Source organism: Vicugna pacos, chromosome 5, assembly GCF_048564905.1.
Source record: "Vicugna pacos chromosome 5, VicPac4, whole genome shotgun sequence".
NCBI classification, from domain to species: domain Eukaryota; kingdom Metazoa; phylum Chordata; class Mammalia; order Artiodactyla; family Camelidae; genus Vicugna; species Vicugna pacos.
The window spans coordinates 82,036,074-82,061,679 of record NC_132991.1 but is presented as its reverse complement, the minus strand read 5'-3'; the positions used below and the strand labels follow the sequence as shown (position 1 = coordinate 82,061,679).

At 41.1% G+C, this 25,606-nt stretch overlaps 1 protein-coding gene across 2 annotated transcripts in view; it reads left to right on the top strand.

Annotated features, from left to right (window-relative positions):
- EPHA4 (EPH receptor A4) overlaps nucleotides 1–24,415 on the top strand; it is a 131,744-nt gene extending 107,329 nt beyond the window's left edge. The window contains exons 9-17 of one of the 2 annotated variants that reach the window (XM_006207206.4): nucleotides 6,915–6,973; nucleotides 8,786–8,899; nucleotides 9,160–9,345; nucleotides 13,233–13,294; nucleotides 13,747–13,956; nucleotides 15,843–15,992; nucleotides 19,488–19,681; nucleotides 23,165–23,320; nucleotides 23,660–24,415. In XM_006207206.4, coding sequence (XP_006207268.1) covers nucleotides 6,915–6,973; nucleotides 8,786–8,899; nucleotides 9,160–9,345; nucleotides 13,233–13,294; nucleotides 13,747–13,956; nucleotides 15,843–15,992; nucleotides 19,488–19,681; nucleotides 23,165–23,320; nucleotides 23,660–23,774 — 1,246 coding nt within the window. In that variant the 3' untranslated portion in view covers nucleotides 23,775–24,415. Of the gene's footprint in view, nucleotides 1–6,914; nucleotides 6,974–8,785; nucleotides 8,900–9,159; nucleotides 9,346–13,232; nucleotides 13,295–13,746; nucleotides 13,957–15,842; nucleotides 15,993–19,487; nucleotides 19,682–23,164; nucleotides 23,350–23,659 lie in introns of both variants that reach the window. The other variant, XM_006207207.4, reaches the window with a different exon arrangement.
- The last annotated feature ends 1,191 nt before the right edge of the window (nucleotides 24,416–25,606 follow it).

Sequence of the window (25,606 nt, the reverse complement as noted above, 5' to 3'; positions counted from 1 at the left end):
TTAAATCCACCACAAACACTCATCCCTGTTGCTCCGATGCACATAAACAAACGTACGTCTAGACACGCCCACTGCACCCTGTGTAACAGTATACCTCAAGCTTTGCAAACTTCAGCTTGGCCTGAGCAAAGTCTAAATTCCCAGAATTCTTTCCTTCCCTGGCTTTTGATTTTGGAAGTCGATCAAGACGGACCTCTTGTCCGCTGCCGTTTGACTCTGTGTGTGTCCACATGCCAGACTCAGAAACACATGGGAACTACATGCATCAGTATATAGCCATCTGATAGTGGGGAGGGTGGAGCACGGTGAGGAGTGTATAGAAATCACACGGGTTTATGCTTCTGTTATTACACATTTCTGCATTTGAACTTTTTACAGTGTATAAGAACAACTTCTGGCATCGGAAAATAAAGATGTTTAAAAGTCCAAAAATAGGAAAAAAATATTAATTACCTTCATCTCCAAAAAAATATTTGACTAAAATCCAGTACCACATGATGTTCGGAACCATTTTGGGAGAACCCTTGTTTACAGAAAATGGGTCTCATCTTGAGTGGCCACCAAGATACTGGTTGGAAGCATCCCCTGGTTGTAGTCTGGCTTTCCTTTAGATTTACTTTGTTGCATTTTAAGTTGCCCTAAATACAGCAGTCGGACAGGAGTAATTAGAAACAAGTCACCTTGTATAAGTTTTTTTCAGGTATTCTGCTGTGACTGAAAAAAAAAGAAAAAGAAAAAGGAAAAGCACTTGAAAATGTAATGCAGGAAGACAAGTTTTTTAAAAGCTGTAGCTATAGAAAATAGAATTGCAAGCTTGATGACTTAATTTCCTTTCTGCTTTTATTGATCACTTTATTATTTAAGGCTGATTGATTGGATTTCCAATTATGAATCCCCACCTTAGAGAATTGAGCCTGTCAGGTTACCCAGCGATGATTCCTGTCCCTTCTCCCCCATTTAAATAAAAAAAAAAAAAAAAGAATGTCACTTCCCAAGGCTGATAAACACTGCTTGGTGATTGGTCCTCAATGGATCACTTTTTAGAAAATGAAATGTCAACCCCTTGGCCTCCTATCGATTCTTCTTTAGTGTCGGACATAAAGCTGTCACGGAAAGGCTGCCTGGAGCCAGGTAGCTGACAGGCTTTGCAGCCGCCCCTGCACACTCAGCTGATTTCTTCGCGTACCGGCTGTGCGCTCTGTCAGGAGGGACTGCTCATGTTTAAATGGGATGAGAATGGACGAGGAGAGAGGAGACAGGCAGGGCCGACAAAAGTCCGGTCCGTGCTTTTAGTGAGAGTACAAATGAACGATGCTAAATGGTACTCCCCAAATCTTCTTGCCACGCCACAGCCAGCCATATGGGAAAGCAACAGATGAAACACCCTAGCCTGGAAAATGATGGGGCTGCTTCTTGCTTCTCAGAGCCGTGGAGAGTTGACAACAGAATGGATGCTCGAGACAGACCCCTTACGGGGTGACTTCCCACATTGCTGATGACAAGTGAGATTTTTTTTTTTAAGAGGTAGATGAGCAAAGACCCACTCAGAGAGAAGAGTTTCAGTCCTTCCAATCACCTCAAAAAAAAAAATCTGTTTGGTGCTAATTTTTCATTTAAGCAAGAGGAAATGACCTCAGGCACACAACTAATATCTTGCTAGATTTTTTTTTAATAGAAATTGTTTCCTTGATTTCATTATATTAACTTTATACTGAGAAGCCTGAGCTTGAAGCCAACCAGAGTAATCTCTAACTTTCCCAATTTTCTTTTGCCCAACTGAGAAGTATAAACATTTGGGGGGGTCTCAGTGAAAGAATCAAACTCCTAAGTTTATGAATTTTATTTACACATTTAAAATGATATAATAGACAGAATACAATGAGTTAGATACAGTGTATGTTTTTACCACCCCATTATGTTGAGCAGACTAACTTACATTTTTTTAGAGGCATCTTTGATCAGTGTCTTCCTCGTCCCTTGTCACTTAAATTATAATTTAAGGATTCTGTTAGCTTTTCAGAGCACATAATTGTACCTGCTATCTGGGTTGTTTAAGGTGCCGCTCTTCCTGTAATTACGTGATGCTGTCCCTAGGAATCATATCCTAAACCACAGATGCGCACTGTCTTGGCAACGTGGCATCATTTCCTCATACTCCTGTAGGTATCCATTTGTGATCTCCACAGTGTAACCATGTTATTGCTTTTTAAAGTGATTTTTGGAAGGACTGTGAACAGTAACATTACAAAATGCAATGATACGGTCATGCCCTTCAGGACTAATGATCGACTGGGTTTAATTCCTCTGACAACCCTCCCACTCCTCCTTTATACTAATGATTTTCATCAGTTTGTCTCCAGAAGCATCCTGAACAGTGTGAATTTGGGTTGCTTTAGGCTGGTGTGTCTTCTCCAAGTAGCATTTCACTGTTTAATATGAGAAACATGTTTAAGAAAGAACTAGAATACAAGACGAGTCCCTCAGTTCTAAAGGATAGTTTGTGATCAGAGACAAGTATTGTCTGATAACCAGCCATGGTGGCTTTTCTACTGACCTTCTGTTGATTACTGGTGCTGCTGGGTTGCCGTTTATGTTAGGGTTATAAAGTACCCCCCTTTCATCAGAATCAAAGAGAAAAAGGGAATTGATTTTAAGAAAAAAAAAATGAAGCGGCTATGGCAGAATTTGTGGAGGAGGTGCCCAGATGGCTCAGATTTGGGGAACTCTTGGCATCTTGTATGTTAGGAACTTGAAACCTGGAGACAAGGGTAGGCAGTTAACTACACCAAGGTCACACAGCTAGTTGCCTGATCAGGACAGGAGTCCATCTCTCCTGATTTCCAATATTGGCATTCATAGGTTCTCTTAATGTCTTTTGAACTGAAAAAAAATGACTTACCTCAAAAGTTCACATCGACAGTTGAAGCACACCAGAATTCTCCCCGTCTCCCCCGTGATGTTGGTACCATTCGCAGACTGTGATTTAACGTGCAAGCTAACACGCGCCATAAAGTCAGACTTTGCAAGTTGGTTTTGTCTTCTTCTGAAGGTTAAGATTTCCCACTTTGGAGCGGGAACTGTTCCCATCATGCTAAAACGGTTACCATTCAGTCTATATCTGTCTTCCCCTGGTGTCCTAATTGGAATATTATGATCACATAAGAATGAATACACTTAAATGTTAGCCTAAATTGGCTCTGACGAAGTCATGTAAATTCATACAATTAGAGGGCAGATGGTTCTGCGGGAACATTTCTAAACAACTTGTGTGCAAATCGAGCGGTTCAGTTCCAACCATTTCAGAATGTAGCCCAGGAAGAGCGTTGAGCCATCATTTGGTGCAAGAACAATGACAGCTTAAGGAAGGGGAAGAAGAAGGATGGCTTCGATGAATCTTCACGGGTGATGCCATTAAACACTGGAAAGGGTCCTCCTGGAGCCGTGCTAGTTATTACATTGCTTTATCTTCTTTAATCTGCAGTTGAGCTGAATAAATTACTTACCTTTGGCTAATTAGTTTTGGAACAGTGAACCGCATCAATCAAATCCATCCACTTGATCAGGGAAGTCAGTATTTTAATGCAAGTGGGGTTCATGCTGGGTCCCTGCGATGTTTGCCTCCACTATTTTGTTTGTCTTATCCAATAGTCAAGGTACCAGGAACAACACATAGTTTGGAAGGCAGCACTGGGGGACCCCTGCTGCTCCTCGGCATTGTTTGTTAATACCTTCAGCCCCTCCCTTTGGCGGAGGGCCGGCTTAGCCGAGAAATTTGCAAAGTTTCATTTGAAGAGGAGGCTTTTTGCTTTAACGCCTGCAATGGAAAGTTTCCGTGTTTCCTTCTGGAGGAATTCACTCAGCAACCACTCCCCTCCTTCCCTTTATTAATCAGCTTGCCCACGTCTCAGTAATTAGAAAACCTTCCACAAAGGTTTTGTTCTGCCATTCAGGTGATCTGCCTGGGATGTCAGTTTCGGCTGCATGGTTTCCTCCGGGCTGGCCGGCCGGGTAATCAGCCTCAGTGGGCTTTCTTTCTCAGGACAATAACGGACACATTGTCCCACCCTGAGCCAAAGGAGAAAGGGTCATCAGGTGACAAAGGTAGAGCGGGACTCAGGCTTTTTAGTTTTCAAGGTATTATTAAGTAGCTAATAGGCTACAATTAGCCTTTGAACAATAATCCTTGTGTTTTTTTTAATCTGCATTTCCTGTTCCCTACTAGGGTCTTCTCCTCCAAGTAACACTCCGGGGAAAGAAATTTCTTTAAAAATACACCTTCTTCTCTAATTGACTTCCTCCTTCTATGTTTAGAAGTCAGAGGAAGGGATGGGCGTGTCAGCCTTATAATTAATGATCTCTGCCATTTTGCGTTTCCTCTGGCTTTGCCCATGTTTAATGAGTGTGTTGTTGTAAAAAGGGTTAACGGCTCTCCTAGGCCCCTTGGGGCTGCTTCTGACTTTTGGTATCTGCCAGGGATTTTGACGAGCTTACTGACAATTTCAAGTTGGGGCAAAATACAAACTACTGTATACAGAAAAGATAAACAACAAGGGCCTACGGGATGGCACAGGGAACTATATTCAATAGATTGTAATAACCTATAATGAAAAAGAATGTATATGTCTAACAGAATCACTGTGCTGTACACCAGAAACGAACAACATTATAAACCCACTATACTTCGAGGAAGGAAGGAAGGAAGGAAGAAAAGTTGGTACAAAAACTTCTCTGCTCTGTGCATTTTTTTCCCTTTAAAGGAAAGACATTCAAATCAGTATTCGAGATCTAAAGCGGTTTAAAAGATATACTTGTAATTTTAGATCATGCTTTTAGGAATTCTGATAAGATATAATCTCTCAAGCTGGCAGGACCCTATCACACCCTTGGGACCTAGCCACGCGTTTCCCTGACACAAAATGCTGTTTTCACAGTGCCTGACCTAACTCTCTTATATTTCCTTTAAAAGGGGAGGCGAGGGGGAGACATGGAGGGGACTACATCTTTCATACAAATGTTTGGTTTCAGGATGTTTAAACCTATTTAACTTCAATAAAGCAATGGGTTTTGAGTGCAAGTGGAATCCAATTTAAGTGTACTTACTGATATAAAATGTGATGTTACTTGTAATTAGCTCTCACTAGGTGTCATCATATAGTTCATCTCCACCGTGAGAGGCATGTGAGGCAGAGAGCTGGACAAGACAGACACATGCCCCTGCTACTTGCTAAGAGGCGCATGGGTGAATCACTTAACCCCTGCCCCCATGTCCTCATCTGTACAGTGGGACCAAGCATGTGTCTGTCTGCCTGATTGCTTTCATAGGGTTGTTGTCAAGATGCGATGAGATGATAGATGCGACGGATCTAAAAAATTAAATGCAAAGTAAAAATGCTAGCTATAATTTGGGACTGAATTCCAGGCACTTCGAAGTGAACTCCAGTAACTGAGGCCTCTGTTTACTAAGCTGGTTCCTGCTTTGCAAACAGTTAGGGGAGGAGATAACATGTGAGGAGAGCACTTTGAAAAGTTAAGTGCAGTGTAAAGTGCAAGGTATTATTATTCGCAAAGGAATTATACACACGGAGGAACATCTGTAGGCTCTGAGGGGCTGATTGCAGCGCGGGTTCCTGCCTTGCTGACACTTAGGAGGGGAATATGGGGGAGGAGCTGGGACACATGGCCGTGATTGGGCTGCCTCTGGTGGCCCCCCCCCTTCTTTTCCATGATCACCCAGCCCTCCTCTACTTGTTCAAAGTTCAGGGATCCAGGGTATCGGATTCGGACAGGGCCACACTGCTGAGACCCACTGTGGCCGTCAGGGAGTCTTTTGTCCCCACAGAGCCCTGGTTTCCTCACGTGTAAGAGTCTTGACTTACTTTGTCTTTAAAGCTCTAAGAAAATTACAAGACGATTGTAAACTTCAAAGTAAATTTGACGTTTTTGACCGATATGTAAATGTACACATTTTATTCACTAAAATGTTCTTATCTTCCCAAACTTTAGAGCGTTCTAATATCAACTGAGTTGATTTTCCAATTTACCTAAACATACGTACACATACACACACGTAAACATGCACATATATATATATATATAAAAAATGTGTCAAGATTACTGATTCAAGATTTATATATATTCAAGATTTCTTTTTCCCAAGACTTTTATAACCAAGCCAGATCTCACTCCTGTTGGGCACTGAGAGCAGAATGCCAACTCTAAACCGTACATCGTTTTTTGGAAAAAGGAATTAGGCTACAAATGGAAATTTATTTTTATTCTTGCCCAAGTTTTCTACAAACTCTTAAGGAACGTAATCCAGTGCCAAGCAAATATTTACCTTTTAAATGGTCATTAATAATTTAGGAATTTGTATGCAGCGGCTGAAGCCAGTGACCACAAAGCTATTGTTTTAAGAATACCATATAATATGATAATGAAGTTTTTTTATGGTAGTGGTTATTGTGTTGATAGCAACAGGGTTTATTATTACTTATCACATGCTGATTGTTACTGCTATTTGATTTATGCAGAATTCACCTGGGGAAACGTACTTTAATTCAGAATATATATATGTGTGTGTGTATATATATATGGAAATTAGCCGATAAACTTATAATCTGTTTTCAATAAAACAGATTTCTCCTGGGGATTTAAAATTATAATTATATTATAAAAATGTTTGCTTTATCACCTCAGCTTAATACTGTGATTCAGAGCAGAGGGTCTGACTAGCAGTGCTTGAAACCATTATTTACTACCAAGGTGACAAGTCTTCATCCTGTTATTTCACCTCCCACAAACCTCAGTTTTCTCATCTGTGAAATGGGCATGCAATATCTGCCTGACTTACATGATGGTAGCAAAGAGCTTGTGGCTTACAGCTTTTGAAAATGTTCTTTTTTAACTTTCAATAGACGGAGTAAATACAGCAAAGCAAAACAAGAAGCAGATGAAGAGAAACATTTGAATCAAGGTACAGAATAATTTTATTTTTAGAGCACGTCTCATGTTTTCTGTTTCAAAATGTCTAAATAATATTCCTGTGGCCATTAATAGTATATTCCTTTCATGGAATTATCCAAATAATGTACTTCATAATGTACTTCAGGGTAGCAAATTGAAGTAGGTGATTTGTGATTGCTTAAAGTGAGATTAAAGATGGATATTGGAGAATTTCTTCAGATTCTTCATTTTCCTTATTTTATCCTTCACCCTGAAAATGTATTGGTCGAGCTGGCTCAGTTTTGCAACTGGGTGGCAAGATTTAATAGGTAACAGTTTTTCTCATGCTACGAGGTAAATCTGGGGAGACAAACAGAATAAGGAATCGAACACACCGCAGAATATTGCTACGGAATTCGGAATAATCATTATTTCTTCAGTGGATTCTGGTTACTCTGATGTTCCAAATGAGGTCGAAGATTAAATTTAGAGAGTCAGCTCTGAATGACCTGAGAAAGATGGAAGACTCTGAAATGGACAGTGGTGGCTGACGCCCGGAGCACTCCCTGTTCAGTAGAACTTTCTGAGACAGTGGTAGAGTTCTTTACCTGCACCATCTAAATGCATTAACCAATAACCACATGCGCTATTGGATACTTGAAAAGTAGCTAGTATGAAGGAGGAGATGAATTTTAAATTTTATTTAATTTTAACTAATTTACATTTAAATAGCAACAAGTGGCTAATAGCCACCCTTTTAGCATAGGGAGGTAGAAGAGCACAACAATAACCTCCAGGAAGGTTTTTGGCTGGAGCATATAAAGCAGTGAAGGGGCATGGAGTGTCTGACGGTTTTGCATTTGTTCATCTTGTTTTCCTTCCAAAACCACACTTTCTCATTTGTACAAAGTATAGACTTTTAAAAACAAAAATGCTGGGTTTTTTTTTTTTTTTGAGGTGAGGACAAAACTGACAGTCCTGGAAAATCAAAGGGGCTGGACCAACTAGTGTCCTGCACCTCTCAGCATCCCACAGCCCCAGGAGCTACAGCAGGGAAAGGAGAGGTGTGAATGCCAGTGGAAAGTTCCCACTAATACATCGTGTCCCCGACTTCTCTGGGCGGGCCGCCTCGGAGCTCACGTGTAGTTTACAAGTGACTGTGGGGTGTGGCTGAATGACACTTCCTAGTATTCAAACCATTCATAATTCGGCTACAACATTTTCTTCCTTGGAAGCTTCCAGGTGAAATTCAGTGTCTTTACAAAACAGCACCTTCTTTCCAAAACAGAATAAATTGGAAATCCAATATAGAGTTTGTATCCTCAAATCACCTACTGGGCATTACCCTTCTTTGTCCATTTAACCTAGATCTATGTTTCTTTGTTCATTGTTGGTCCAGATAGGGGGCAAAAGGTGACACCTTGTGACCTGGTCATTTGAGAACGTTTCTCTTATCTTCCCTAATTGAATATAGCTGGAGATGGTGGGTAGGCCGGGAGCGACTGATTGGGACAACAGTATTTAGCTAACGCATTCCAAATTTCCTTAAGAGACTCTCTTTTCCTCCATGGGATAGATTATTTTTAAAATTTCATCCTTGAAGTGTGAAGACATTCCAGGAACTCAGGAGCGCTACAGCGTCTTAAGTAGCTAACAATTCTTTGTTTACCCACTAGTGCAAACCAGAGCAAGACTTCAAACATGTTCACAGGTCTCTGCTAAGTGTTTTTCCTCATGCTAGAAGAACTTTGCCCGTGCTAAATATTTTTGGTCCCAGACAACGTAAGTTTATTAGTGGTTCCTGAGAAGTATTCAGCCAACCTATTGCATGTTTATCACTTAGGTGTTAGAACTTACGTGGATCCCTTTACATACGAAGATCCCAACCAAGCAGTTCGAGAATTTGCCAAAGAAATCGATGCATCCTGCATTAAGATTGAAAAAGTCATAGGAGTTGGTAAGTGTCTGAGTGTCTAATAAGCCTGTTTTCTCTGTGGATGTTAAATATAGTAAGGGTGCAGATTATATAAATGTATATGAATGTATTGTATGTGCATTTATATATAAATATCTGTGTACATGAAATTTCCTTGATCTGTTTAAATGAGTACAGGGCCTGGCATATAACAAAATCTCGACAGATGTTAGCTCTTAGCCATTATTTTCTCACCTTGACTGTTTCTGGTTCAGAGTCAATTCTTTTTTTCTCTCCCGCAGGTGAGTTTGGCGAAGTGTGCAGTGGGCGTCTCAAAGTGCCTGGCAAAAGAGAAATCTACGTGGCCATTAAGACGCTGAAAGCTGGTTACACAGACAAACAGAGGCGGGACTTCCTGAGCGAGGCCAGCATCATGGGACAGTTTGACCACCCGAATATCATTCACTTGGAAGGCGTTGTCACCAAATGTACGTGGGTCACTCCCGTTACAAAGCCAAGTTAGAAGTTACTGGCAAATTAAACACACATTTTCCTTCCAGGGCAATGACAGATGGAGCAGACCCACTGATTGCTAATAGGAGGAAATCAGCGCGGGACAAGTCATTAATCTTGTAGTCAGCTCGAAATGGGTCCATGGTTTAGGCTGATGCCTTATTTCCAAGGCAGCTTGTGTGAGATTTTAGGGAAATTAATATTGCAGATTTTTGGTATGCCTCGCCATCTTTCAAATCTTTGCTAGACTCAACTGATTGTCACAGGGTAGGCGCAAGCAGATGGGAAGCAAAATAAATTTTAAATACTTTTCGTATAAAACACAACAAAACCTCACCACACCTTGTTCTGGAAGCTTCCGTTCCAGACGCAGGGAGTGAATCTTAGGAATCTGTTATGTTGGGGGATTTGCTTGTCTGCTCTGCTTGATTTATAGCAGTCGCAGTTCAGCACCTATTTACAGTAACACTGGTTGAACCTTCCTTTTTTAGTCCATTAGCATTCGCTGAGCCCGTGAACCACGCTTCAGTTACAATACGACACAGCTCAACAGATGCGTTTTGCCAAGCAAGCCCTGAATACATCTGTAAGGCTGGCTAAGACCAACGGATAAAACGCCACATGAACAGGGCAGCTGAAATGGTTACGACTGAAGCTGGCTCAGCTCCAGGAGCCGCAGGACCCACTACAGTTACTACAAGTCAAGGGTCTTGGAAGCCTGGGTCTGTGTCTCCAGGAAGTGCCGTTTAATTTGATTCCAGCTGTCCCTGAGAAGCATCCTTCATCCATGGGTGCAGAGTGGCTGCTGCAGTGGGTGAAGTGGAGGTGGTTAAAGAGCAGACTTCGGACATGAGATCTGGGGCAGAGGGGGTGTGAGACACAAGGGTACATGGGCTTCAAGAAGAGATTATAAAGAGATTACTAAAAAGCGAGAGCACGTGGACACTAATTCAGCTGTCCTCAAACTTAGACATCAGAATCCTGGGAAACTCATTCAGACCCTTTTCCTGGACCCCATCCTCCGGGGTTTGATTCGGAGGGCGGGGCCCATGAGTTTGCATATCTAAAGAGCTCAAGTTCAACCAGACCCTCATTTCTGGGACCGCCCTTTGAGAACCATTGGCCGGTTCACCAAAGACTTGCACATAGCACTTACTGCTGGTAAAGCGCGTGGTCTTGACTAGTTACTCAGCCTTTCAGTTTCCTCATCTGTAAAATAGAGATAAAAATAGAACTTGCTGTCCAAGGTTATTTTGGATCAAATATTTAGCGTGTTTAGCATGATGCTTAGCAAATTTAAAAAGAAGAAAAACTAAGTGTTAACTAGCATTGCTGTGTCTTAAGAAGCACATCTTTAAAGAAGTACATCTTTCCCCATCTTAGGAATCCTTCAAAAAAGGAACCTTGGTGCTGAGGATATATAAACTTCCACCTAAGGTGAAGGCTATAATTAGCATAGAATAGCTCTCTTTGCTTCTTAAGATTAGTTTTACAGACAGGATATTTTTTCTCTTGCCTGCGGCCTTCGGGGCTGCCCAGAGCCCTCCACTACTTTAATTAAAAGATAACATTCCTTTTAAATGCTTCTGCAGGTCCATTTTCTCAAAAGGAGGCTCTGTTCAGCGTGGGGTGTTTTTCCTGGGGCAGACAGTTGATGTTCGTAGCACCTCGGCAGAAGAGAGGAGGAACAGGGGATCTTTGTGTTAAAGTCCCACCGCGCCTCTAAAACACGTAGCTATTACAGCTGTAACTGTTATAAACGACTGGATGCATTTGCATAATGCAGTTGTCACTGAATTTAAATGATTTAAAATTTCCACCGGAGGAGCTGTCCCCTCTCCCCTCTTTCTCCTCCCAGCTGCATCCCTGCCTGTTTCAGGGAAGAAGCTGCCTTCATCTGGGAACCCCGCCTGGGACCATAGTATAAGCCCCTCTGCTTGTAGAGACATTCATCTTTATTTCTCTTGTAGAGCAAAGAAAGATTCTGACAAATGGCTGTTTTGAATAAACATAAACAGGAATGTAGAAAGATCAAGAAGTCGGACTAGGGAGATGTGAAAGTGAAAAGATGGAATGCAAGAGTGGGAATTCATTACCAGCAGTTCCTTGAGGAACTTTTTAAATGGACAGGGAGGTGATAAATTCTTGCCACTACCCCCCTCTCTTCTGGATCTTCTGCTGTCTTCCCCGCACTTCAGAGGGATCCGGTGAAATGCAATGAGGTGTTAATACACCGCCAAGAGAGTCACCCTTTCTCATCCGTTGACAAGGTATCTTTTGATGGAGGCAGGTTAATTAAAACTCATTTAGATGCATTTGTTCTCTGTGGTCACAGATGCAGAGGGCAAATGAATCTGGGGACCGAGAGCTTCCCATTGATATTTGATGGAGGATGGAAAGGTGTACCGGGACCACTTCCTCCAGCCCCGAGGGAAGAGACTAGAAGTGCTTTCCTTCATCCTTTGGTCTACACCAAGATTTTCTGCTTTCTCTGCCAGCTTTCATTCATCACTTGAAAATAAAATGTCTAACGCATGGTTTTTTCATCCAACATTTTTGCCTCTGAAAGGTTCTTGGGCATGACACCCAATGCACAATCAAAACACAAATTGATAAATGGGACTTTCTTTGAAATTAAAACCTTCTACCCTTCCAAATGTTTGCCTCTGAAATGAAGACATTTCCCCATTCCCCACATCAGCACAGAGTCTAATCTGATAGGGGCTCTGGGTGGGAAATGTGTTTGCTTTGAATAATTATGGGGGTTTTCCAGCAGCGACACATCCCAGCCCATTTTCCCTGACTGCATGTCTAAGTCCAAACAGGCCACAGGGGACGGCAGTGAATATTTTTGATTTATCAAATTAAATTCTTTTCCTCCCAGAGACTCCTTTATGTTCTCTTTGCTTTAACCCTTCCGTTAGTAAAATATTGAAGATTTTCCCCCTCACCCCCACCTGACTCCCACAAATACCCTTTAGAAAGAGAATTTCAGACCTTGAGTCCATAGCAATTAAGAAACTGAAGAATGATTCTGATTTCCTAAGGTCCTTAGAAAGAAAACTAAAGTGAAATGAAAGTGTGATTTCCTCCACTTCTCCCAAACCTTAAAATCATTTTGATGTCTTTGCTTAAAAAAGGGAATGGGGCGTATCAGTGTTCAAGTACTCAATTAACATCGCGATCTAGGATGAAATAACTTATTGAGCCTTCTCTGTGATTTTGTTGTTTTTGTTGCTGAAGTCGGCAGCCTAAGGAAGCAGATAGAATAAGTTTATTTATAGACAGAGAAAAGAAAGAATATAGCCGCTGACCTGAGCGAGGCAGGAGGAAAGAAGTTAATATTGCACATGCTTGAGTTTTAAGATGTGTCTGGGGAATGACGTATCCAGTATAGCTACCGCTCCCAGTAACATGGGTTTCTCTAAATAGGTAAAAAAAAAAGTTTCTCCATTCATTGATTTCTTTAACATTGCGCAAGTGGCTCTTCTGGGGACAAAATAAATGAATTATCCTAAAGATTTGTTTCTCCTTTAAATGGGCCTGCCCATTTATCTTCTCTGTTTGCTTGAGAGTGCAAATGCCGATTCATGTGTTCCCTGGATACCGGAGGCCACTTTTGTTAAAGACCTTATCAACAGGCCGCCCAAAGGGTTAACCTTCCAGATGGAATTTAAACCTGCTCGTCCTTTTAATATTTCATTCCTAGCTCCCCACAGCTGAGGCACAAGCTTGGCTTGTTTTAATTAAATTAGATCGCACAAGACAGGTGTCTTGGCAGGAAAATTGTGCACAACCCATTTTTATCTCATTAACTGCAGTGCTCATCAAGGGTTTGTGTTTTTCTTTCTGAAAACTCTAGGTAAACCAGTAATGATCATAACAGAGTACATGGAGAATGGCTCCTTGGATGCATTCCTCAGGGTACGTGACTACTTTGTATTAAACCCAAGAATGTTGGTATTTGGAAAACTCTATCAGATGCCTGGTATCCATTCTGTCTGGTTGTGTTCATGGAGTTTTCTTAATGGGGCAAGGGAAGAAGTGGAGAAATGGAGAATGATGTGATTTTTAAAGGCTATTCAATTATCCATGTTCAGGGAGGGTAGTACTTGATTTATTCTTGTATCGTGGGGCTGTTTGAGCCATAGATTCATTACAGTTGGAGAGTTTCCATCTATCACAGGAAGCGAACCCACTCCTAGGATATACGCCACTGGTGAATTAGTGGCTTTGGTCAGAAAGGCCCGGAAATAATATTGAGTTTCACTGCACACCGGATACAGATATCAGAAAAGATCCAAGTAATAAATGCTTGGTGAAAATTAATTTGGCTTAATGCTAATGAGATCGTACCTCATCCCTTTCCCGCACAGAAGAACGATGGCAGATTCACAGTCATTCAGCTGGTGGGCATGCTCCGTGGCATCGGGTCCGGCATGAAGTATTTATCCGACATGAGCTACGTGCATCGAGATCTGGCTGCACGGAACATTCTGGTGAACAGCAACTTGGTCTGCAAGGTATCTGATTTCGGCATGTCCCGAGTATTGGAGGATGACCCGGAAGCAGCGTACACCACCAGGGTAAGGAGGATTTGCGACCTCCGGGTGTTGACTCTATGAAACTTTTCCTTTCACTTTGATGTTTAAGCCCTTTTGTGATTTTACAACTTGGCTCATCCTTCAGAACCTCTTCATAGCCAGGCATCCATTTTTAAACCATGTTTCCAAGAGGGATTTTCAAACAGCCTCTGGATGTGGGACCGCTTTCCAAAGCCACAGACTAGAGCGTCACGTATTACTGAATTTTTTTCACACTTAACCTTCAGTCCGTCCTTCCTGTTTGTTTTAGATTTCCCACTGGGTTCCTTTTTATTATTTAAAAAAAAAAACTCATTTTAAACAAGACCAAATACTGTTTCTTGTTGGCTGCCTACTGAATCTGAGAATGTATATACAGGATTTATAAAACATTTACACTACGCAAGGTTTCCCACTATCTAATGGCCTTCATTTTACTACTGGTAGATAAGCTGGGATTAAGACACAGTTAAGAGTTATCAGCATACAGTTAATGGCTATGCTATCGTAGCTGGACCATCTGAATATAAGATCCTAATGGAATAAACACAGAATCATAAAAGTTATTGGCCATTAGGACTGACACTGTTAAAATCCACATGAAGCAGACCAGCCACTTCCCTCCTTTAATGCTCACCGTTTTGTATCTGCAGTCGTAAACGTTGGGGTTTTTTTGTATAGTTTATTGGGTGTGGGGGTTTTTGGTTTTCTGTGGGTTTTTTGGTTGTCTTTTGGATGTGTTCACTTTCTTTGGCTGTAGTTTTGGTTCCTTTACATCTCCTCTTCTGAATTCTAAGTCCATTCGTTTAGGAAAGAGTGCATCTTTGTCCACACTAAAGACTTTTAGTTTTTTTTTCCCAGTAGTTGGAGAAAGGAAAGCTAAAGGAAGCTTCTAGAATGGTACATTTACATAGATAAACTCTTAGCTAAATATTTCAAGAAGACAGAAGGCAGTATAAGTGTCCGGCTGCAGAGAACAAGCATAAATGTAATACACTAGGTTTTCAGAGTAAACGGCAGCAAAGGAATGCAATTTCCAGTACAATGTATTGCCCTGTTTAGTAGCCCTAATAAAGCGAAGAAAACTTTTAAAGAATGTCCTCTTGAACAGCTGAAGTATGTGAATTAAAGCTGAATGAATTTCCCCAGATGGAACCCTAAGAAATATGAAACTCCATTGAAAATATGTTGCACGTAAGCATAATCAAACAAGAGGCATTTGAGGCCTTTTAACTTTTCTTGGGTAATATTCAATTGCTTTACCATTTTTGCAGGTTTAAAAAGTAATAATAAGTATCAAAACCTTGCCCTCACTCCATTAAAGTCAGTAATGGCTCTCACATCTGTTACTATTCGACTTCCTCTAAGAGCCTTTTTAGCATATTATCTTCTAGCTACGTTGGAAATGTTACCCATACTCTGTAAGAGTTGGATGGACAGTGGGATGGCTAGAAATGTTCATATCTAACTTCCTTAGTTGATGATGTCAGAAGCAATATTAAGTATCGCCTTTGTGCTCCTGGGCAAGAGAATACAAGAAGTCGTAATTACTATCAGCTGCACATCCATTGATAGACACCATGAACAGCATGTATTTTGTAAAATCTAAAATTCTCTTTCTTCTACAGTATTGCCTTAAGCAGAGCTCAGATAATAGGGAGATTAAAAAAATAAAATTAAAGTGATTAGTTGTTTACCTCCCTCAAGAAAACGTATGAGAACCGTCTCGACCTGGAAGACTTTAGTTGGAATAAGTGAGTCCCTTGTTCCTGTTTGGAGAGCTGTCTCAGGGATGCTGTCGTCCTGCTTGGCAAATGGTAGTACCATTCAGAAACTAAAATGGCGCATCAGTGTACTCGGGGAATAATTTACAGCTCGGATATTCACAGGGTGGCAAGATTCCTATCCGGTGGACCGCGCCAGAAGCAATTGCCTACCGTAAATTCACATCAGCAAGCGATGTATGGAGCTACGGGATCGTGATGTGGGAAGTGATGTCGTACGGAGAGAGACCCTACTGGGACATGTCCAATCAGGATGTGAGTCTTTATGCTCTGAAATATATGTCTTCTCGTTGAGATTCAGGAAGTTTCACACTAGTGTCTGATAGTGAGTGTTGAGCTTGAAACGATACGTTACGCTTAAGATTCTTAATACAAATGTGTCTAGTAATCTAGCTAAAGCTTATTATGGTCCTGGATTTCAAGGACCAAGATTACAAAGCCTAAATGGTGAAGTATGGGAGGGAGGGAGGGAGGGAGGTAGATGCATAGCCTGATATGTAGTGATAGGTGTCAATATTTTTACTTGATTAGCTTTCAAACCTGTACTGAAACAAAATTAAACTTTGAATTTTAAGAAAATGCAGAGATATGGGAAAAACACAAATTTCACATGAGATGAAATTGACACAAAAGGCTTATTGGAAGAAAACTAGTGAATATTTTAAAGCTGGCAAAGCTGTAATTAGAGCTTGCCCCTTGAGGACTCTAAAATCAGGCTTCACTAAATGACCCTTTGTAAATTATGCACATCCCTTTAAATGTACCATCTGGACGACTTTGTAAGGGAGTATCCTCAATGCCTGCAACTTCAGAAAAGCATTCAGTAATGACACTAATAAGATTCCAGAGTAATAGAATTTAATTACAAACATCTCCAGTGAGAAAGAAAAAAGCAAATCTAGACCAGGAGGTCTTCCTAGAACGTGTATTAGCTAATTCTGGGACGCTGTTAGTTCTAGAAGGGTTGGAAATCTGAACAAAATAAAATGGCCGCATTTTGAACTTTCCTAATTTTATATGCATGAGGTAGAAATGTTTACGTGTGTTAAGTATGAGTGTGTTTATGAATGTGTGATACTCAATTTATCAATAAAAATTCTCTTTTAGAAAAAATTTTCTTTTAAAAAATGTTCTCTGGTGTGGAATGTTACCTGACCATCCGCCTTGCCCTGAAACAACAGGACTTTGCAAAGCCTTGATAATTAAGTGACAAACCAGGGACACTCAAGAAATAGGATGCTGGTTGCCTTATCAGTAGAAGAATGTTCATTACAGAAGCTAATGCACGCCATGTCCAGTGGGGCAAAAAGAATTCTCTAACCAGACTAAGAGGAATGGTAGTGTTGACATTGTATTATCTGTAAATTACAAAGGAATGTTCATGGCACATTGGAAGATAGACAGCAGCCAGCATAACTGATGGATAATTGCAGGCTGGAGAAAGACTGTGGAAGTGCATGGAGTATAATCTATTGTTTGCTGAGATGCGGCTTTGCAGACACCTTCAAGTACTTTTCTTACGGTAACATTTAGTTTCGAGTTAGAGACATTCAGAGGAACAAAGACAACCTAGAAAAATGAGGAGTGCGTGTATTTACTCATTGAATTATTTGATAGTTAAGCGTTTCTTCCTTTCAGTTGAGAGTGGATGTTTTCAAGAGGGGAATATCTGAAGATGTTGTTGGTTTTCCTGCTCTAAATAATTCTGACCTAGAGTTTTGACAGTTTCTACTATATTAAAAACAATTCTGTTGTTGTTTTAAACTTTCAGTTGTCTGGCTTTATGCATGAAAAAGCATCTGAAGCCAATTCTGTCCCACAAATAATATTGATCTATCATTCACGTGTGTTTGTCTCTGCGTTGGATTCTGTGTAGAACAGGAATCAATGGGAAATGTAACTGGAGAATAATTCTCGTGGGTAGAATTCATTGGCATATGGTGAATAGAGTCAAAGTAACAGTGGAAAATATGTCAAAAAACTTACCAAGGTTTATGTTTGTTTTAATGCTCTGCGCCCCAAAAAAACATTCAGCAGGAAATGAAGAAAATATGCTTTGTTAACACACAAGCCATCTTCCAAGCTGGCAGTGGAGAGGGAGCTAATGAGAATCTCCTAGGCAGTCTGAGGGTTTGTAACAAATTGTGTGAACCTGGCATCAGCCCAGTGTTGCTTGCATTCTCATCAGTTCAGTGTAAAATGTTTTCATCTCGTCTAGAGTCAACGCCATGCACCTGGAAAGATAAAAGAAAAGTCAGAGGATCAAACTGACCTAACGTAATTGCCAGAAATAAATACCACCATGTCCAGCAACACATAGAAGGCTGCTTTGGAAGCAGAAGTAAACAATAGTAAGACAATAGGATGTTGGCAAACAATGCATGGGAGGAAAAGGTTCAGAGGGCTTAATAAGTCACAAGATGATTGTTAAACTGAAATAGTATCCTGGTTGAAGGGACAGCGGTTATACTGGTACATAGAAACTGGTCCCAACTGAATTGAGTCTTTTCTATTGAAGACCAATCGTTGAGCAGTAATAGACCCCGCACAGCGGGAATCCGGCGCTGTCATTGAGGTGGCTGCGGTCCGTGGTGGTTTGGCTAGGCGCTGTCATTTTAGTAGGGGGAAAAAAAAAGGACTGATTTAAAACAAATAAAACTTTTTAAAATCTCCAAACAAAAGCGCCTCCAGAACCTCAGAGGATACCTGTAAATAAAGCGTATAAGTAGCCAAGAAATTAAGATGACATCCCCTTTTTAAGTTGGGCATAAGTCATACTATGTTATGTTACTGGGATTCACACCCTAAAGAAGGGCAGTTTAGAGGAAAGCCAGTAAGAAAAATACTGTGAAGACAGATTTGAAAAATGAGAATTAGAAAAATTAGAATTACAAGCCCATTAAATGGTTTATGGCTTATTAGGCAGGAGGATCACTCTGGACAGGAGACAGTTATCACCTATCATAGCTTCTTTCCTTAGATCTGTAAGGGTCTTCTTTAAAATATAAATGCCCTAAAATAAGTTGCTTTTATTATGATGATGATTTAAATTTTAAATCTAGTTATTAACACCTTTAGCAAGGTCAAATGGCAGCCAAATGAGACCAAGAAAGAGCTACAGAATTGGTAAATTGGTATATTTTGGTCCCAAAAGTAAAAATTGCTGGGCATCTAAAGAGGTTAAGGAATATGCTGTTTTAGAGAGAGGCAGTGTCTTCTGGATTGGGAAGGTGGGTTCTGGTACTGACCCATTAGCTGTCTGAGCAAGAAGTCACAGGCTTAAAATAATGCAGGGGGACTTCCATTTTAAAGGAACTATTAATGTTTCCCAAGGAAGGTCTCTAACTCTAAGCTAGAGTATCTTTTCCTAAGAGAGTTTAGCAGATGCTGGGGAGGAGAATGGAGAGGGTCATCGCCCTGTGGTCTCTGGGGGCCAGGCCAGCACCGTGTTGTTGATCTGATTGGGTTCTAACCACTTTGGAACACTGATGCATCTTCACTTGAGAGTTTCAGGTGGGCACTGTCTGCTGTTCGAGAACCCCTCATAGCAACAGCTGGCTTGCCCGCCCTGTTGCCAGCAACACTTAGGTCTAGCTTTGGCTTCTGTGCAGAAATTGGAGCTGTTCCCGTGCTCAAGCTCGCTGGCAATTTAATGTACAGGGAACTTGCCCAGCAGGAGGGTGAACTTCTAATAACAGCTTGCCTGGCAGCTTAACATAACCATTCTGGTTTTTTTTTTTTTTTTGAAAGGTGATTAAAGCCATCGAGGAAGGCTACCGGCTGCCCCCTCCAATGGACTGCCCCATTGCACTCCACCAGCTGATGCTAGACTGCTGGCAGAAGGAGAGAAGCGACCGGCCTAAATTTGGGCAGATTGTCAACATGTTGGACAAACTCATCCGCAACCCCAACAGCTTGAAGAGGACGGGGACCGAGAGCTCCAGGTCAGCCATGCTTACTTAACAGTGATGTATGAAAGAATATATTAGAGATGGTAGGTGAGTGGTGACTCACTTTAATTCCTGCCTTTTAGTCAGAGGCCACTTCATAGCAATCTGCAACCTGGGTGGCTTCTGTCTCACTTAGTGGAGTGTATTTATGGCAGTTCCGTTGGCCATCTTGAAGAGCCTAGTACCCGTCAGGTCTCAAATAGAAGGAAAAAAAAAAACAAAACAAATTGGAGGAAAAAGAACAGCGACAAAGGAATAGCCAAAGTGTTTATGTTATGAGACTGGACCTGAAAATTTAGGGAGAGGGATGAAATGTACTTTTGGAAGATGGTTGGATTACTAGATGCTATATTTTGCCAAGACAAAAGGACCATTGGGTTCCAAAAACTAAGGATTAGAAGATGGTTCTTTGGGCACTGCAACTTTAAGTGTCAGTTACAGCAAGAAATTCATTAGGTTTCGGTTTTTAAAGTTTCTCTTTTGTGAGACTTTCAAGAGTAGAAGGAAATGGGATCAAGATAAAAACTGATCAAGTTATGAAGCATGCAGATGAACATTTGAGAAGGGTTTTAAAACTACAATGATTAAACCACCTGTTAAAAAAGAAAGAAAGGAAGTAGTTACCTCGTTGGAAAGAGCAAAAAGAAGCGTTTCCGTCCAGAAAGAAGATAAAGATACTGCAAACTTTTCTGCCTAGAAACTGGACTTTTCAGGTACAGGATCCAGGAGCCCTAATACCAGTCTCATCTGAAAGTGGGGACCATCCTTATGAGTTAAGTTGCTTAAAAAAACAGGCATAATCAGGTTTTAGGGGGGTCACGCCTGAGTGAGGCGAGGCATCTCCTTATCTCCAGATCTGTGCGTCTCCAAGTCTTGTCTTTCATCGTGACCCTAAGTTAATAATTAGAGGACATTTTCCCCACGATGTACAAGCCCTCCAGTCTTGGCCAACACTAGGGTGCTCTCTTTCAGTCTTTCTCCTGGAAACTTAGCCTACAGACCATGGAGAAGAAGGAGTACATTTATCATCACAAGATATGAAAAAAAGAATTGGGAGCAAACAGCAGAGATACCCTCTATTCGCTTTTAGACTTTTTAGATCCCTTACCATGGACCGTCAGACAAAGAGCTTAATGATCATACTTTTCTGAAATAATACTGGGCTGAATTCACATCTTACTTCTGCCACTCAGTAGCTATATGACCTTAAAAACAGAATCTCCTAACATTTCTGGGCTGTTTTTAGTTCTCTTCTCTGAGAGGGTGAAAACAGATGATGCTAAGCCATTTTCCAAGTGCAGCTGGTTTCTTCCGTTCCAAGCTAAACCTCCTCCAGCGTTAAGATCTCCAGCTCCAGGTCCCATGTGTTTTGTCTGAGGGTCCTAAGCCCAGGTCTTTGGTCCTTGGTTCTTCCTGGCATAAACTCTTTAGCTGCTGATACTGCATAATGTGTGCTTTGCACCAAAGTGCAGAACAAATTGAGTTATTGGATACACTTTTCTCACTTGGACACTTTTCTCATGGAAGGCACTTAAACAGCTTTGATGTTTATTATTGCTTGCAGATAATGGGATGTAGTATAACATGGTATGTGATTGAGCACAAAATTAGGCAAATGTCACGGTGTTGCACAAAGAGCACAGAGACTTCCAGAACAAGCTTGGGAATGCCCCTTGGAGTTAATTGATATTGAGTAAGGATATTTTCATTCTCAGGTCATTTTGACCTTGACAGAGACCTAGAGCCTACAGGTTGCTATTTTAATGCTCTTGGCTTAAAGTTAGAATTAAATGCAAACTGTTGGTCTTTGTCTAATAGAAAACATTACTGGTAAAATTTGACACTCATGTCTACAATTTCATGTGGTCATATTTGTTATTGGCTAAAAATTGGGGAAAGCATGAAATCTTGGTTATTCTTTCCATAAAAATCTGCCCTTTTTCTCAGAAAATTGAGTTTAATTGAAATAATGGACATAAGAGTCACCAAGACAAGCTGTTATTCGGTCACAAAACTGATTGCTAAAACAAGTCTCTGTTAACATATTTATGTAAAAAAGAAGTAATGCCAATCAAAATAACGTAGGTAAAAATGAAAATGTAAAGTAGATTGGATTAATTCTGCTATGTAGAAAGTTAAGTCATTAGATTGATTAAAATGGGGATATACTTTTTTTTTTTTGGTGGGGGGAGGTAATTAGATTTACTTATTTACTCTTAGAGGAGGTGCTGGGGATTGAACCCAGGATCTCCTGCATGCTCAGCACGCACTCTACCACTTGAGCTATCCCCTCCCCCTAGATTGACTCAACTTTGTTTTTATAAGGAAAGGATTTTTTCGGTTGAAAATTCAGGAGTGATGATATAAGTTTGATTTAAATGTTTGTATTCAAGCAACAGAGCCTCATGGGGAAAATCAGGTCAAAATGTTAAGATCAACTATATCCTGTGATTTCTAAGGAAAGGGAGTTCAAGAAAATATAACATAACAAGTAGTAGTGTTGCTACACAGATAGTTATAATAAGGTGGTATAGAACACCCTGTTAAGGCCCACCCTATGATTATTCAGTAGTTTGATGATGAAGATGACTACAATTCTCTTAATAATTACTTCCCATAAATAGATTATTTACTGTGTATGAATATGGTGAGGAATGCCAGTACCTGCCTGGAACTCTAGTCATGCTTGACAACCATCTAATGTAAAACACCTGGCCTGAGAAATGCATGAACTAATAAATAAGTTAATAAGAAGTGCTTAGAATTTGTTGAAAAGATCCTTTAGGAGCCCCGGCCAGGGAAGACGAGAAGCGCATTCCGCCATCCAAACAGTGATCAAAGTGGGCATTCTTCCTGCCGGTCTTGGCACACGTGCTGGTCAGGCCTGGGTTGATTAAAGAGGGGATTAACTCCCTGCTGTCCCAAGTTTGTCTGAATGCACCGAGCCTGCCTGCAGACCTGTCTGGAAACATGCCGGACTTGAACTCTTGCTGTTTTCCCTGCTTCCATCAAGCCTGGCGGGTTGCAGGCTCCCAGTCTTCCTTCCTCATCCTTCACTAGGGTTGCCATAGTTGCTGAACTCAAGTCTGTAACATTCAGGGCTGGCAGGGACTGGACCCTTCCTGCGAAGCCTTGAATGGGTTTCAGCTACAAGGGCTCCCCCAGTCTTTACCCCAGGATAGGATGTTCAAAAACCTGCTCTGATCCTTAATGCACTAAGAGTGGGTCCACATAAAACCCATGTGGGAAATGACGTTAAGAACAAATAGGGTGACTGAGACATGCTTTTGCAAAAGCTTTGTGAAATTAGGGGCAAAAGAAAAAAAATCACATGATAACATGTGACATTGGTTATTCCATCTCAAGCCTGCTCTTGGTACATCCTTTCCCTTCGCCTGTTTTAAACAATCTGACTTCTGAGTCAGGCCGCCTCACTGATCATTCCTGTCTGTCTCCTCTTCCTCATTCCATTCCTAGACCTAACACTGCCTTGTTGGATCCAAGCTCCCCTGAGTTCTCCGCCGTGGTATCGGTGGGTGACTGGCTGCAGGCCATTAAAATGGACCGGTATAAGGATAACTTCACTGCTGCTGGCTATACCACTCTCGAGGCAGTTGTGCACATGAACCAGGAGTAAGTACTCAGCGATGTAACACGAAAGGGTAAATCTAGATTTAATAGTATTTCCCCTTTTTTTTTTTTTCGCTTTGAGCTGCATAATCATCCTACTCATAAAAAAAAAAAGAAAACTGGAATGCCTTTCATTTTGATTGACTGAGTGTAATTTTTCCCAGCCTCTATAAAGCACCTACATTGTTGCATTCAATTGCTTAATTAAACATTTTTAATACACCTGCCTTGTTGTGCTGTGAATTGTGGCTGATTCAAATGTGTGTCTGCATGAAGCCCAGAAAAGAGATCCTCAGCCCTCATGATGTTTTCCTCTCCCTCCTTTCCTCCCTCTGCTTACAGTGACCTGGCCAGAATTGGCATCACGGCTGTCACACACCAGAATAAGATTTTGAGCAGCGTCCAGGCGATGAGAACCCAAATGCAGCAGATACATGGCAGAATGGTTCCTGTCTGAGCCAGTATTGAATAAACTCAAAACTCTTGAAATTAGTTTACCTCATCCATGCACTTTAATTGAAGAACTGCACTTTTTTTACTTCGTCTTCGCCCTCTGAAATTAAAGGAAAAAAAAATTTATCTGCAGTGTTGCTTGGTGTACAGGTTGCTGAAACTGCGCGGGGCTTACAGAAATGACAACCGTTGCTTGAATTAGACCTGGAACAAATTGTTTCTTGGACATACTTCCGGCCATCATCAGTTTGTAAGATACATGTACCTATAGACATAGAACATCACCTTCGAGTTTTGATTCCGTATTTGCTGCCAGACACTGAGCTTCCCCGAGACATCCTTGATCCTCTCTCCACTTGGAATTACAACCATAGTGTTTTGTTCGTGGCATAAACTACAGTCATCCTTCTTTCACTGGAATGCAGATCGTGCCCAGGAACATTTTTGAAGGACTCAGTTGTAGCTTTTAAGGCTTGTTTCGTACTGTGGATAAAACCTAGGTGAACGCCACGTGACCCATCAGTGTTGCCCCTCGGTGCTTGGGCCAGCTGGTGGGTGGCGATGATATGCGGGGCTGGAGAGAAAAGGAAAGTGGATTTAAAAGTAATAATAATTAATAGTAATAATAAATACCCAAGCACCATACCCCCTACCTGGACAAACGAGGTCTGTTTCTTTGGGCCCAAGGCTGTGCCATTGGGAACTCTACAAACTCATCATAACTACCTTATGGATAGTGGACTGTGACAATCTTCTGTAGAGAGCTTTCATACTTCCCTCCTCGGAAGAAGCAAATCCAAACCTACAAGGTAAGGTGAAAGAACCAGCCACGAATCTGTCTCCAATGAAAATTTTTTTAAAACTTTATGTTATTTGAAACACTAAGCAGTAAACATCTTTCATGCCTATCAGGGAGTTTGGGGTTCATTCAGGATGTCAGTCCTCTTGACGTTGGGAGGGGAGACCCACACCACTATGGCTTCTCTGCTCTTCTTCCAGGAAATCATGAAACAGGAACTGCATGAGGTCAGGGTGGGAAGGATGGCATCTCGGACCTCCAGTGGCCGTGCTTTCTTTCACGCAAAGTTCCTCTTGCTCTTTGGTGCCCTTCATTCATAGAGCATCTTCTGGGTACCAGGTAGTAACCTCTAACCGTGTTGGGTCATGCACGTGCCCCAGTCTTTGGAGACTTTGCTGCAGCTCTGAAGTACTGGAGGGTCTTTTCCATTAGTCTCATTTTCTGTCCTGTTCCAGTTGCCTCTGTACCAAACGGGGTCAGCCAACAAGGATTTACCTAGATGTCAGTGGTGAGACTTGGAAGTCACCTTTGATGAACTTATTATCAGAAAGTGAACTACTGAAAAACAGATTGTGTGGGGAAAGGTATAGCTCACTGGTAGAGTGCATGCTTAGCATTCATGAGGGCGTGGGTTCAATCCCCAGTACCTCCATCAGAAATGAATGAATGAAGGAATGAATGAATGAATAAATAGATAAAATACTGGATTACCTCCCCTGCTCAAAAAAATTAAAATAAAATAAAAAACAGGTTTTTCATCCATCAAGCCCAGTAGCCTTAGATACTAATATTTTAATCCCAGAACTGTCTTCTTTAAAACATGTGAATTGAATGACTTTGTTCATTCCTAGAACTAGCAAATAGCCTAACTTTTTTGACTGGACAAATTTTAACTTTTTTAACACTTCCATTTTTATCACTTTTAAACAAGACCTTGGCTGAGTTTAATGACCTTCCCCCACCCCCGCTTGGTTTTATCCTGAAAGCTATTTCTTACAGAGCAAAGAATGTTAAATTTGATGCTGTCAAATCATGAC